This window comes from Entelurus aequoreus, linkage group LG22, assembly GCF_033978785.1.
Source record: "Entelurus aequoreus isolate RoL-2023_Sb linkage group LG22, RoL_Eaeq_v1.1, whole genome shotgun sequence".
NCBI lineage: Eukaryota > Metazoa > Chordata > Actinopteri > Syngnathiformes > Syngnathidae > Entelurus > Entelurus aequoreus.
The window spans coordinates 6,538,273-6,554,033 of record NC_084752.1 but is presented as its reverse complement, the minus strand read 5'-3'; the positions used below and the strand labels follow the sequence as shown (position 1 = coordinate 6,554,033).

Genomic DNA, 15,761 nt, shown 5'->3' with positions numbered 1-15,761 from the left:
GGCGACACAGAGCCGTATATACATGACAACAACCTAACGTAAGGGCTAATGTAAGATCAAGCGTGTAGCTTTCATTTTTAAGGAAACTTATTTTATTTTTTTACATTTTATAATTAGCCTATTGAGTCAGACTGCTGAGAAATATGAACATTTCCAAGCACTTCACCCAAAACTCAAGTATTTTTCAAACCTTGAAAACACGACATTTTCAAGGTTTTAAAGCACCCGTACCAACCCTGAAAGTGCTATACAGTATCATGCAAACATAAGGAGGTGATGAATCAACTTTCTAAAACGACAACAAGCACACAAACTGAAGTCCCTTTGGTGCCCTCACAAACTATCAGAAATCACAAAATCCTTAACTTTTTTTTTTTTTGTCTTGTCCAGCTTCTCAGGCAAATCATATAGTAGATGTAGATGCCCATATCGGCTGTTCAGATTTACTTTATAAAAGAGAAGCATGGGATACTTCTCTTGTTGCCTTATTTGTATTTGACTTTATTAAATGTATTTTTATTATTATTTGGTGCAGCCGGGCCGGAGCAGGAGGGGATAGAAAGAGAAAAAAAAGGAAGACAGAGGGGGGAATTGTGGGGACAAGAGGGGGATAAGACAGAGAGACAAAAACAACAGCAAACACAACAACAATAGAGCAACATCAGCAAATAGGACATGTACAAATATGATGGTAAAAGTAATAGCAAAGAAGCAGTTAGCAAAAATAAAAAATAATACAGAAATGACAATGAGCATTATTACACTACAAATGGAGCAATACAAATACCAATAGAAATAGCGCTATTGATAATGAACTATACCAACACTTTACCTTTATTATCAACAATACAATTGTTCAAATGCAACAATACATATACGTAATGATAACTAGAGATACGAAAGAATGCAGAAAAATGGAGGGGAAGAAAGAGAAGCAACCTATATTAACCTTGTAGATTGTTGTAGTAACAATAGGTTAAGCTTTGTCAGTGTACCATGTGTTATACCCAGTTTACCCTAGGGCAACAACGTTAATATACACTACCGTTCAAAAGTTTGGGGTCACATTAAAATGTCCTTATTTTTCAATGAAGGTAACTTTAAACTAGTCTTAACTTTAAAGAAATACACTCCATACATTGCTAATGTGGTAAATGACTATTCTAGCTGCAAATGTCTGCTTTTTGGTGCAATATCTACATAGGTGTATAGAGGCCCATTTCCAGCAACTATCACTCCAGTGTTCTAATGGTACAATGTGTTTGCTCATTGGCTCAGAAGGCTAATTGATGATTAGAAAACCCTTGTGCAATCATGTTCACACATCTGAAAACAGTTTAGCTCGTTACAGAAGCTACAAAACTGACCTTCCTTTGAGCAGATTGAGTTTCTGGAGCATCACATTTGTGGGGTCAATTAAACGCTCAAAATGGCCAGAAAAAGATAATTTTCATCTGAAACTCGACAGTCTATTCTTGTTCTTAGAAATGAAGGCTATTCCACAAAATTGTTTGGGTGACCCCAAACTTTTGAACGGTAGTGTATGTTTGATGAAACGTGATTATGTGCATGAGTGTATGTATGTATATGTACTTGGATGTACAGAATGTGTATATGTGTTTGTGCAGTGAATGTATATGTACAGTATGTGTATATGTATGTTTGTAATACTTAACTTTAACAACCATATTGCGACAATAATATTTTAAAAAGTAGAATCCACTTACAGTACATTAACATCGGCAAAAGTGCCGCTCGGGAGAGGAAAGAAATGAGAAGACAGAGGGGGGAACGAGTATTCTCCTTCGCTGTGATACAAGTTCACTTTCGCATCTTTTTCCAGAAAAGTCGGTTCTCGTCACAATTAAAAACTTGCTTTGGTACGAAGCAGGCTTCCTCGATCTCTTCAATACGAAAAAAGTACAGAATGGCTGCCAGCGAGACACAACATGAATGAATGAAGTGTTCATACAAAGAGACATGGTTCGCACACAGAGGCAAATTTGGCGCCATCTGAAAGTCGTAAACCAAAAAGCTTGATAATAGAGGGGGGGTTTCGTAAATCTAGGAAAAGGAGGCTATGTGGCGAGTATGCAAATTTTTAAGTCTTGATATATGCTTATTTGAACAATAATGAGACCTAGATGTGAGGCATGAGGACAAATGGGGCGGTATAGCTCGGTTGGTAGAGTGGCCGTGCCAGCAACTTGAGGGTTCCAGGTTCGATCCCCGCTTCCGCCATCCTAGTCACTGCCGTTGTGTCCTTGGGCCAAACACTTTACCCACCTGCTCCCAGTGCCACCCACACTGGTTTAAATGTAACTTAGATATTGGGTTTCACTATGTAAAGCGCTTTGAGTCACTAGAGAAAAAGCGCTATATAAATATAATTCACTTCAAAAATTGTTTCCTTCATCACATCCATTTATGCTTGTCATCAAAAGGTGAGCAGAGTGCTTAACTTATTTTTATACTTACGTCTGAAAATATAACTTAAAAACAGTTTATGTAACAATAAACTGTATACCATAGCACAGTTCCTACTTAGATTTTTTTAACATTTTCTATGGGATTTCTTTTTTCTTTCACAAATGCAACTGGTACTGAATAAAAGTACTTCCATGAAGCCAATAATGTTTGCAAACTCAGGATGTTTTATTAACAATTTCCACTTTTACAAAAAAAAAAGAAGCACAAAATACTCTTCAGGATTGAAGCTTCATCAAACAAAAGTATTCCCTCAGGAACCAAAACAGGGATAAAAAAAAAAACAACCACAATCGGCTAAACTTTCCTCTTCTGTGTGCTAATATAGAGAACTGTGGGGATAAGAAAGACAAAAGGCATACGTTATGTTTGTGCAGTGACAAAACATTTTTTAGTGTGGCCATGTGAAGTAAAATAATGGAATCAAACAAGTAAAAAAAAAAAAAATCTAAATATTTTTTTTTTTACCAGTAAAAGTAAAAAAAGACTTAAATGCCACAAATTAAAAATTTAACTTGATGATTTTACTGCTAATTGATGATAGGAGACTAAGATAAAGTAGCAAAAAATGTTAATGACAATTAATATTATGCAAAATTATAAAAAATAGAAAGGCACACCACTATAGATTTAGGGGCTAAAGTATTACATAATAAATATTATTTGTACTACGGTTCTAGATCAAAATTATCGTAAAACCGTGATATATAACCGTACTTCTATAAACTCATGGACCAATAATACAGCTCATTTACTGGAGAAGCTAGCAAGCTTAAATGCTAACATTAATACAAGGGACATTAACATCTTTCCCCATTAAAAACAACAACAAAAATGTAAACTTAAATAAACACATTACTGTTTAAGCCACTAAGATATTGAATTGTGCACATTCAACCTACAGACTGCTCTCTTACCAGTGTTCGTTTTATACATGGAGGAAAACAAATGAAGTGAACCCGCGTGACGTCACATAAACCGGACATGCAACCCTCGTTTTACTTTTATACCTAAAAAAAATACTCGAAAATTTAAGAAGATACATATTTCAACACTCAAATATATATAATATGGCTAAACTTGGTTTAAAGATTTCAATGTACTTTTTGAGCACATTTAACAATATTGTGACAATGATGATAGCACATTACATTTGTATATCATTACATCCCTAATAGAAAACTTTTTTTAATTCTCAATATTTCAGCGCTATTGAATTTTAGGGGGGCGGTTAGCATGTAGGCCGAGTAGTCAGGAGATCTAGGTTCAACTCTCTAGAGCAGGGGTGTCAAACTCATTTTAGCTCAGGGGCCGCATGGAGGAAAATCTGTGCGCACGCGGGCCAGACTATTAATATCATGGCATTAAAACTAAAAAATAAAGACACCTTCAGATTGTTTTCTTTGTCTTACTTTGGCCAAAAATAGAACAAACACATTCTGAAAATATTACAATAAAAATTTAGAAAAAAATAACGGCAGCGGCAAAGTTTAAATCCATGAAGGAAAGAAAAAAGTGAATGAAATGTTTATAACTGAATAAATGTACACATGCATTTTCTTTTGTGTTATTTTATTTAATGAATTAAGTAATGTTTATGACAAACTTTTTCCAAAACACAACATAGAATGTGAAGCGCCAACAGTGATGGGGTATTGGTGCGTGCAAAACAGCAGCAGGCGGCTGTGGCCTGCGGGCTGCTTCTAATACTAATCAAATATCATCCCGGGGGCCACAGATAATTCATCCGCGGGCCGGATCTGGCCCCCGGGCCTTGACTTTGACACCCATGCTCTAGAGCATCTCTATATGGAGTTTATGTAGGCTACCCGCCTCTCACCCCCAAGTCACTTGGGATATGCTCCACTTAACTAACTCTTTAATGACATAATTTTGATATTTTTTATAATTTAAATATATTTTTTACATATAAAAAATAAAACGTCTATTTGGGGCGGACAATTGAACTAATATTAAATGATTTGTCAGAAGCAGCATACACCAGAGAATACTTGTATAACTTTTCTGCAAAAAAAACACAATTTCTATCTCTAAAGACTCTCACCATTGTTTCCTCGCAGAAATGCATCACCATATTTGTTCTTGAGCTGTCCATTGACATACTCCTCTGTCTGCTCTATGGCGATGTTCATGTAGCCATCCAGACAGGCCAGGACACCTGCACACACGTTGCATGCATAAATAAATAAAGTAATCCATATTTTTTTTATCACCAGCTTTACTTTACCTCGGTAATCGACACCGGAGTTCAGCTTGACCACCACCGGTCTGCCGATGATCTGCTTCAGGAAATCACTGGGTGTCTGCTTTCTGAGACTCATCCTTACTGAGTGTTTAGAACTCTAAACAGAAAAAGGTAACGATAAACAATAGGTGAGCTAACTGAGGCTATGTCTACACTAAGTCGTTTAACCTAAACCCTTTTTCAGCCACACTAAACCAGCGTTTAAGGTCCCCCTCCTCGGACAATTTTTTACACGGGTAAGTGCGCCGTGTATTTCTTGAATCTCTGGCTCTTAGCTTTGTATGGACTCCTCATTGATCGTTTACTAACTGAGTTTGGAGAGGAAGTGACGCCAGAAAGAACGCGCCACAGCCGGCTTCATAATAAAGCGGTTTCGTAACTCGGAGGTAACCACTGGAAAATATGTTCTCGCATGAGGCATGGTAAGAATTCATCTGTTTCAGGGTCAAACTCTTAGCACTCGCCAACATAAAGCATTTGAAATAAGTACGTCAAAAGGTAATATTTTTAAAAATAGCATTTGTATTGTTAATTGTCATGTGCAGTAAGTGCAAGAAGGAGTTGTACTGTTGTTAATGGCAACACTTAATAATATTGCTATGTTCAACCAACCCTACCTTTGATACTTTTCTACTTCTACTATCCTCAATATATTTTCTTTATTTAGTTTAACATCACTGATACTTTGTAAAAGAGTGTACACCAGGGATGCCCATTACATCGATCGAGAGCTAGCGGTGGATGGTGGCGGGTGTGTCAGTCCGTCGCCAGCCAGGCATTAAAAAAAGCCTCCAAAATATGGATTATATATATATCCAAATTTTTGAGTTTCCAATAATTTCTACAACTCTTATTTTTTTGTGATAGACTGATTGGAGCACATACTTGTTGGTCAGAAAAAACATTCATGAAGTGGTATTCAGTGAGGTAAGATTAATTAAATGCGCTGACAGTTCATTGCTCCTGCCAAATTAATTGCACTGAGTGGAGCGGATCACCACTCCAAGATGGCGGCCCCGCGTCTCGTCAGCGCCAGTAGCGCTCCATGCTGGATCTACCTATAAGATGTCTACACAATCTGGACTGTGGTCCTAACTTTTACCCCTGTTGGCTTTTACAATCTTTATCTTCATCATTTATCTCAAATTTATGTTATTCAAGTATGACATTTTTAAATGTAATTAGTTTAATTGACAAGCAATTCTATTATGGTCATACTCTTTTTTGCTAGCGGCTAGGATTTCAGTACTATTGTAGATATTTGTTCCTTCTCAACTCTGTGGTCATATTCTTTTCACTAAATGCAACCAATAGTACGTTAATGTTAAATCTTACTTGTGAAAAGTAATCCCCCGATTCCTATTCTCAACAGTCCGCTCATTTGAGCAGGAAAACGCTGAACACCATCTTTGTTTTCTACCTGTCAACTGTCAGTTTAGGCTGATCATCACCACCTCAAGATGGCGGCCCAATTTCTCGCGTCACAGCAGCCAATGCTGCGTCTACTTATACGATGTCTATGCTAGCGGTTACTTTCGCTAACCACACTAGCGACTGCTTGGACTCGTAGCTTACAACTGTTGATACTATTATTCGTGTAAACACGTCTGTCAGCCATATAAGCTGCTAAAAGAACAAACTAGCCGCTATTCTACCAATAACACGCTAAATACAGTAGCTGCTACTTCCGGTAACCAAGCTAACAGCTACTTCCGGTCACATTAGCCGCTATTTTGGCAAACAAAACCCTGCTTCTAGACGGTGAAGTTGAACTCACTTGCCACCATGTTTTGACTAGTTATCTCTTATTGAGCGACATGAAACACGTCACGGGTTAAGTCTGCGGTCGTCAACAAACGCTTACCATGATGGTGGTGAGCGGCGCTTGCTAACTAGCGGCTAATGCTAACGGAAGGAAGCTGCCGTGCACAAAACGAGCACTTAAATGTTGGCGAAGGGGGTTCTTGTGGTTTAAGTAATCGGAGTTATGCGGGACTATGCAATTTGTTTGCAGTGTATTATTAGAGAAGAAGAGGCAGTTACATTACCTTGTTTTACCTTGTAAACGTTGTCTAGACGACACAGGCAAGCATGGAGTAGAGGAACAATACGGCGGCTGAGCGCGGACAAAAAGGACACCTGGGCAGCATTACCACATTATGACGTAAGTGATGACAACAGAGTGATGTAACCCCAATTAAATTGTTTATTTTTTTACATTTATATGGATTAAAAATATATATTTAAATATCTAACAAATATAAATGTATACAAGCTTGTAGTAAGTCTACAAACCGATAAATGAAAATATACAGGACTGCAATCTAATTGTGGCAAGAGTCATAATAAACTAATCATCAAATGTGCATGTTTAAAACAAAAGATGAACAATTACATGACAAGCAATATTTACAACTACCAATGATCTTTCCTCTTTTGCTCAGTTTGCTCAACACCTGCTGCTCGTTGAGAAGAGCAATTATGTGCTTTCACTTCCAAAAGTTTCTTCATTAGTTTTGTCTCTAGACTAGGGTTGTCCCGATACCAATATTTTGGTACCGGTACCAAAATGTATTTCGATACTTTTCGATACCTTTCGATACTTTTCTAAATAAAAGGAACCACAAACAACATCATTATTGGCTTTATTTTAACAAAAAATCTTAGGGTACATTAAACATATGTTGATTATTGCAATTTAGTCCTTAAATAAAATAGTGAACATACTTAGACAACTTGTCTTTAAGTAGTAAATAAGCAAACACAGACTCCTAATTAGTCTGCTGACGTATGCAGTAACATATTGTGCCATTTATAATATAATATTCTATTTTGTCAACATTATGAGGGACAAGCTGTAAAAATGAATAATTAATCTACTTGTTCATTTACTGTTAATATCTGCTTTTTTTTGTTTCAACATGTTCTATCTACACTTCTGTAAAAATGTTATAATCACTTCTGTTGTTTGATATTTTACATTAGTTTTGGATGATACCACACGTTTAGGTATCGATCCGATACCAAGTACTTACAGGATCATACATTGGTCATATTCAAAATCCTTGTGTCCAGGGACGTATTTACTGAGTTTATAAACATAATATACATTTTTTAAAAAAGGAAAAAACATTTTGTGATGATAAAAAATATCGATGTACTCATAGTAGTATCGACTAGATACACTCTTGTACTTGGTATCATTACAGTGGATGTCAGGTGTAGATCCACCTATGGCGTTTGTTTACATTGTGACGCCGGTGAGCTATTGAATCATCCTATGGTGTGTAGTGAAGCACGTTTAACTATTCCTCGTCCTGCAGTGATAATGATACTTGTAAGAAACGTGCTTTATTTGTCGCCATGGAGGCGAGGATTAGTGATTTAGAAGTAGCTAAAACTCTGCCGACTGCGAATGGATGCTACCCGCTAGCTAGCTCGCCATGTCTTAAAGCACCTCTTACTGAGGGTGTTTCAGTGTTATAACTTCACCTTTATCTTTACTTTTTAGGCCAAAATGCGTCAGTTCTCCCTTTTCTGTCTACACACTGTGTCTGCTTGTAAGTACTCTGTGTGCGCGCGCTGCCGAACATGCTCCTCTGCTCGTAAAACCAGCAATGCCACGACGTGGCGACGCGCCGTCATGCCCGGGAACTGCTACTTTTCAAATAGAGTATAGTACGGTTTTTGATTCATTAGTACTGCGATACTCTACTAGTAATAATAATAATATATTTTATTTGTAAAAAACACTTTACATTGAGTAAACAACCTCAAAGTGCTACAGTGTATTAAAAAATAAATAAATAAAAAGATAATAAAAATAAAAACTAGAACAGCCAAATAGCTAAAACTAGTATGCATATATCTAAAGAAAGGCTTTTTTAAAAAGAAGGGTTTTTAAGCCTTTTTTTAAAAGCATCCACAGTCTGTGGTGCCCTCAGGGGGTCAGGGAGAGCGTTCCACAGACTGGGAGCGGCGGCGCAGAAAGCCCGGTCTCCCATTGTTCGTAGCTTTGTCCTCGGAGGTTGGAGGAGGTTAGTCTGTCCGGAGCGGAGGTGTCGTGTGGAGGATTTGGGGGTGAGTAGTTCTTTGTACCGGTACACCGTACATCCCTACTCTAGACGATTTCATGCAAAAGTGTCCAGAGGGGCCTGATTGCTCTCTAATTATAGCAGACCACCGTACGGGGTACTACCGCCACCTGCTGTACGGAGTTGTAACTACACGATTCATTCAGACGGTCTTGTTATAAAGTGTGCGAGTGCGAAGAGGTAGCGCCAGATCAATTTGTGGCGGCCCAGCACAAATAATCAAATGCACTGTGTATGGGAACGCATGATAACACTGCGGAGGTCTTACTTTAATTCTTTCTTTCTTCTGTGGTTGTTATGGCCACTTCGTCCAGGCAGGGTTAAGACTTAAGGAGTGAGCGCATCGTCTGATAACACCACGGTCACGCGGCTCGGGCGCTGCATGAAAAATGATGTCCAGGATGGATAAAAAGATAGAAGAGGGGGAGGAAGATGTACCTGTGTGTCTCGACAGGTCTCTTGTTAGGTAGCGCCGCCAAGACTAAAGGTTAATTTGCTATCTGCTGCGGTGTTCAACGCGGGTCACTTATGCAAGTCCTTAAGTCATAAACAAGAGTGGCGAGAAGCCACACCTCATGAATATTCAAAGGAGTTATTTCCTTTCACTTTTACTTGCTTTACTTCTGTCTCGTTAGGAACATAGTTTATGTATTTTGCAAGCATCTAAAAACAACTTTTAATTTGTGATATTAGTCAAAGTGCAATTTGAAATGTCATCACGCAGATATGAATTGAATTGAATTGAAGTATTTATTTCAAACCTGCACAGTACACTGCAAGAACTGAAATCTAAGTAAGATTAAATATCTCAAATAAGGGTGATATTTGCTTATTTTCTGTCTGATAAGATAATTCTTCTCACTAAACAGATTTTATGTTAGAGTGTGTTACTTGTTTTAAGGGTTTTGGTCCTAAATGATCTCAGTAAGATATTATAGCTTGTTGCTGAGATTTTATGAGCTATATTGAGTGAAACTAGAATATCAACTGTTACAAAGCTGTGTCATCAACACTCACAATTATAAAACTACTTTTTTAAAGTAATAATTTCTTATTTCAAGCATGAAATAAAAAATCATGACTTTGACACAATTTTGTCCATAATTAAAACAGGTGACAGCCAAATGGACTTTGCTGTTTTATTTTCAATGAAACAATAGAAAATAGGTACTCATATAGTAGTACAGTTGGCACAGTACAGTAAACTGACAGTTAATATTTAAACATTTAACATGTGACATTTCTAACAATTTTGAACAGAAATAGTTCATGCACATTCAGATTAATTCTTCAAAATTACAATTAAAAATTTTTTGGCCGGGGGCCGGGCTGTATATATGCGCACTAATTGACTGAAAGAGCACGCACTTGGCGCGATGATGTCATGTTATGGATGGAAAAATGCATTTTTAGACAATATGATTTGCCTGAGTGGCTAGGAGACCCCGAGAGTAACAAGCGGTTGCCTTGTTGCCTTTCCATTAAGAACAAAAAACTAGTTTTTAGTATAAGTTTGCTGGTTTCAAGAAATGTAATGCCGAGCACATATCATTATGTCAAGATAATGGCACTAGCATTTACCTAATTTAAGAATATTTTTCAACATATTGAGAAAAAAGGTCTCTTTTTCTTTTTTTCTATCAAGAAAAGTGCACTTATTATTAGTGAGGATATACTTATTTTAAGGTATTTTGGGTTCATTGAGTTTAGCTAATTTTATTTGTTTTGGAAAGTCTTGACAAGCCAAATTTTCTTGTTCTATTGGCAGATAATTTTCATTAGTTCAAGTAAAATACCCCTCTTTTCTTTTTTTCTTTTTTTTGACTTTTTGCAGTGTACTACACTTTTTTTTTTTTACATTTTGGCATAGACATTTATTTATGCAAGGCTTGAAAAGGGGTTGGATAAAGCAGATGCTTATAATATCCCAACCCCTTATGTCAGGGGTGTTAAACCCGTTTTTATTGAGGGCCACATCGCAGTTATGGTTGCCCTTAGAGGGCCGCTTTTAACATTGAGTAATATATGAATATACATATGTATATATAATACATTAACAATATATTTTTTTTAACATACGCAGTCAATTTTTTAAAATGTATTTTACTTTAAAAACTGGCACCTCAGTCACCAGAATTTTACAGAAAAGCAGTGGATTTTTTACAGCATATACAAACATTTAATACATAGAATGGAATTACAATGCCACTGTTTTTAGTGGTAAATTCTTGTTGTTTTAATGTTTTTATTGTTTGTTTTTTAATGTTTTAGTGTCTTACTGTATATAGCAGTAGCCCCCAACCACCGCACAAGAAATAAAAAAAAAAAAAAAAAAGTTTAATTAAATCAACATAAAAAACACAATATATACATTATATATCAATATAGATCAATACAGTCTGCAGGGATACAGTCCATAAGCACACATAATTGTATTTCTTTATGAAAAAAAAAAAATTCTAGCGCTACAAAAAGGTTGGGGACCACTGGTATATAGTACCAAAGTTGATTTTACAGTAAAAAACTCAGTAGGCAGAATTTAACCGTAAAATGTATTGCCAATTTTACAGTATATAATTTGTTTTCAAATCATAAGTGTAGCAGATATTTATCTATTTTTTTTAACAAAAAATATTTTTGGAATACATATTTTGATAATATTGAATTTTAAAATATAGGCAATTGCATACAGTACATTATTTTTAATGGCAAAAGGGAAAGAACAAATATATTTGTGGGCTCTGTACCGAGGATGTCGTTGTGGCTTGTGCAGCCCTTTGAGACACTTGTGATTTAGGGCTATATAAATAAACATTGATTGATTGATTTAGTAATAATATTTAATGCATATTATTTCCAGGCTTTTGCGGGCCACAAAAAATAATGTGGCGGGCCAGATTCGGCCCCTGGGCCTTGAGTTTGACACCTTTGCCTTATATGAATGCACAAACCTAAGTAATGATGTACAGAACCCAGCATCTCGCTAGCTGTTTATTATATTTTATTATATTTATCCATGAGAGCATTTTTGTTGTAAATTGTGAGGCGTGTCTGTTAAAATCATGGTTGTTTTTACAAATGATGACAGATGTGAACAAGAGCATGTATTGTCTTTGTGTGATGATGTAAATGAGGTGTGGTTGTATTGTATATTAAGTATGTGTTAATTAAAGGGCATTTTATGACTTTTCTTAATTTGATTACATGCTATAGTATGATTTTATTGTCATAATTTTATTGCAGGATTTTTGTATCCCTTTAATTTAGGTAGCCAGGGACTGCAGATGGAAATGAGCTATTTAGCTACACTGCAAAAATTCAGTGTTCAAAAACAAGAAAAAAATTAAATTAAATGAGGGGTATTTTACTTGAATTAAGCAAAATTATCTGCCAATAGAACAAGAAAATTTGCCTTGTCAAGACTTTCCAAAACAAGTAAAATTAGCTAACCTCAATGAACCCAAAAATACCTTAAAATAAGTTTATTCTCACTAATAACAACTGTACTACTATATGAGTACGTATTTTCTATTGTTTCATTGACAATAAAACAGCAACGTCCATTTGGCTGTCATCTGTTTTAATTATGAGACACAATTGTGTCAAAGTCAGGATTTTTTTTTACATGCTTGAAATAAAAAAGTATTACTTTGAAAACGTAGTTTTATACTTGTGAGTGTTGATGACACAGCTTTGCAACAGTTAAAATTCTAGTTTCAAGCATGTTTTACTCAATATAGCTCATCAAATCTCAGCAACAAGCTGTAATATCTTACTGACATCATTTAGGACCAAAACCTTTAAAACAAGTAAAACACTCTAACATAAAATCTGCTTAGGGAGAAGAATTATCTTATCAGACAGAAAATAAGCAAATATCACCCTTATTTGAGATATTTAATCTTACTTAGATTTCAGTTTTTACAGTGTAAACTAAACTGTTAGAATTCAAGTAACATACAGTATACAGAGCCAAACCAGCAGCCAGTGATGCGGAAAATCCATAAATGCTTGAAAATAATTGTGCTTGTTATAGCGGGGTTAATAGTAAACACTGACACTTGTCCTCGCCTGTATCACATGCCATTACCGCGCATTACGCGCCAATAATGGAGTGCAACATTCTGCTGCTAATACGCTACATTGTTTTCAGTAGGGGGGCAGCACGGTGGAACAGGGGTTAGTGCATGTGCCTCACAATACGAAGGTCCTGAGTATTCCGGAGTTCAATCCCGGGCTCGGGATCTTTCTGTGTGGAGTTTGCATGTTCTACCCGTGACCGCGTGGGTTCCCTCCGGGTACTCCGGCTTCCTCCCACCTCCAAAGACATGCACCTGGGGATAGGCCCCTCCCACCTCCAAAGACATGCACCTGGGGATAGGCTCCTCCCACCTCCAAAGACATGCACCTGGGAATAGGTTGATTGGCAACACTAAATGGTCCCTAGTGTGTGAATGTGAGTGTGAATGTTGTCTGTCTATCTGTGTTGGCCCTGTGATGAGGTGGCGACTTGTCTAAGGTGTACCCCGCCTTCCGCCCGAATGCAGCTGAGATAGGCTCCAGCACCCCCCGCGACCCCAAAACGGACAAGCGGTAGAAAATGGATGGATGGATGTTTTCAGTTTTCATTCTCCAAGGACAAAACTACGAACAATGGGAGACCGGGCTTTCTGCTCCGCTGCTCCCAGTCTGTGGAACGCTCTCCCTGACCACCTGAGGGCACCACAGACTGTGGATGGTTTTAAAAAAGGCTTAAAAACCCTTCTTTTTTTAAAAAAAAAAACCCTTTTTTTTTAGATGTATGCATAGTAGTTTTAGCTATTTGGCTGTTCTAGTTTTTATTTTTATTTATTTTTTATTATCTTTTTAATTTTTTTAATTTTACTTTTTTTAATACACTTTGAGGTTGTTTACTCAATGTAAAGTGCTTTTTACAAATAAAATCTATTATTATTATTATTATTATTATTATTATTAGGATTTATATTTTGCTCTTGCTGACCAATTAGCCCCACAGTCAATATTTTGGATTTACTTCTCCGAGGCCTTTAGCAATTATCGTCATTGTTTGAGTTTTGAGTTTATTTGGAACATGCAAGCATGCAACATGATACATCACACTTTCCACTTTCTCTTTTCAACATGTTCGAAAAGGAGTAGGAAGAAGCAGAGCTTATTTAATCCTACTCCTTCTCTATTTACATAACAGTTGCTAAAACATTTGTTCACTTCCTGTTCTCAATGTATTCACAATATACTCCATAAGTAATCACAATAAAAATAAATAAATACATAAATAATACTCGGTGAAGTAAGTTACATTTCATACGGTGAGATGAGTAAGATTATTTAGAAAAAATGAACGGATGGATGGATGAAATACATTCAGAATGTTTATCATGGTTCTTCTTCTTTGTACTTTGTAAACAAAGTTTACAAAGTACAAGTTTGAAGAGTTTCTTGAAGTGGATCATATTAGTACATTGTTTGATTGCTTTGCTTAATCCATTCCATCATTTAATTCCACATACTGATATACTGAAGGTCTTAAGTGTTGTACGTGCGTACAAATGTTTTAAATTACATTTTTCTCTAAGATTATATTTCTCCTCTTTTTTTGAGAAGAATTGTTGTATATTCCTGGGTAGCAGGTTATAGTTTACTTTGTGTATAATTTTAGCTGTTTGCAAATTCACTATGTCGTGGAATTTCAGTATCTTTTGATTCAATAAATAAAGGGTTTGTAAGTTCTCTGTATCCAACATTATGTATTATTCTAACTGATCTTTTTTGTAACACTGTTAATGAATGAAGTGTACTTTTGTAGTTATTTTCCCATATTTCTACACAATAACTCAGATATGGTAACACTAGCGAGTATGTGCGTGTCGTTTTTGTTGCTTCAAATTAATGTCTAGCTAATGTGTTTAATCAGCCCAAATAACGCCTTGACTGCACCTAGAAATTATGTCCATTAAAGTTATGAAAAGAATCGGTGACAAAGGGCACCACTGCGGAGTCCAACCGTCACTGAAAACTGGTCCGACTTACTGCTGGCAATGCGGACTAAGCTCTGACACCGATTTTACAGGGAGCGGACCGCCACAATCAGACAGTCCGATACCCCATACTCTCTGAGCACTCCCCGCAGGACTTCCCGAGGGACACGGTCGAATGCCTTCTCCAAGTCCACAAAGCACATGTAGACTGGTTGGGCAAACTACCATGCAGCCTCAAGGACCCTGCCGAGAGTATAGAGCTGGTCCACAGTTCCATGACCAGAACGAAAACCACACTGCTCCTCCTGAATCCAAAGTTTGACTATCCGGCGTAGCCTCCTCTCCAGTACACCTAAATAGACCTTACCGGGATGGCTGAGGAGTGTGATTCCACGATAGCCGGAACACACCCTCTGGTTCCCCTTCTTAAAGAGAGGAACCACCACCCCAGTCTGCCAATCCAGAGGTCTGGGGCCGTACTTATCAAGCTTCTTAGAGTGCCATTTTACACTTAAGTCCTGAGAATTTGCGAAATTTAGTCCTACTCTCAAACTTAAGAATAAAAGCTTTTTATCAACGTTCTTAAGTCTAAGAATCACTCCTACTCTCCACGATATTTAAGAGACCTTCAGAGGTGTCTTAAGTGGTTAGGAGTTGCCAGCAGGGGATGGCACTGAGGCGAGAGAGACGTGCGCGAACGTTCAGGGAACGGAACAATGTTTTTTTTTTTTTGATGACGAGCAGCTGATCAAACGGTATCGTTTAGACAGAGCGGATATTATTTTTGTCACAGATTTAATACTTTTCGATTCCATGTTGATTTCTGCATGTGGCTGCAGTGGGCTAGTATATATAGAGCCACCCACACCAATTTCAAATTAGTTGCCTAATTAATGAATTGGAAAGAAAATGTTA

General features: G+C 36.9%; 1 protein-coding gene and 1 long non-coding RNA gene across 3 annotated transcripts in view; one reads left to right on the top strand and one right to left on the bottom strand.

The window, feature by feature from the left end:
- The window catches only part of LOC133639547 (uncharacterized), a 203,553-nt gene that overhangs the window by 135,894 nt on the left and 51,898 nt on the right, over nucleotides 1–15,761 (top strand). The window lies entirely within an intron of this gene.
- On the bottom strand, nucleotides 2,632–6,956 carry lsm6 (LSM6 homolog, U6 small nuclear RNA and mRNA degradation associated). 2 transcript variants are annotated; one of them, XM_062033624.1, is made up of 4 exons: nucleotides 6,812–6,956; nucleotides 4,736–4,850; nucleotides 4,553–4,666; nucleotides 2,632–2,819 (listed from the first exon to the last, which is right to left on the bottom strand). In XM_062033624.1, exons 2-4 carry the CDS (start codon nucleotides 4,827–4,829, stop codon nucleotides 2,785–2,787), a joined length of 243 nt encoding a protein of 80 aa, XP_061889608.1. In that variant the 5' UTR covers nucleotides 4,830–4,850; nucleotides 6,812–6,956; the 3' UTR covers nucleotides 2,632–2,784. The 2 variants fall into 2 exon arrangements, with proteins under 2 accessions (XP_061889608.1, XP_061889606.1); XM_062033622.1 differs by having other exon boundaries at nucleotides 6,802–6,917.

What these genes read in the sequence shown, in the direction of transcription:
- lsm6 (XM_062033624.1), bottom strand. Translation starts at nt 4,829, where the DNA reads ATGAGTCTCAGAAAGCAGACACCCAGTGATTTCCTGAAGCAGATCATC. An exon ending in CTCCGGTGTCGATTACCGAG is followed by an intron (nt 4,667 to 4,735) that starts GTAAAGTAAAGC and finishes ACGTGTGTGCAG; the next exon opens with GTGTCCTGGCCTGTCTGGAT. An exon ending in ATTTCTGCGAGGAAACAATG is followed by an intron (nt 2,820 to 4,552) that starts GTGAGAGTCTTT and finishes TTATCCCCACAG; the next exon opens with TTCTCTATATTAGCACACAG.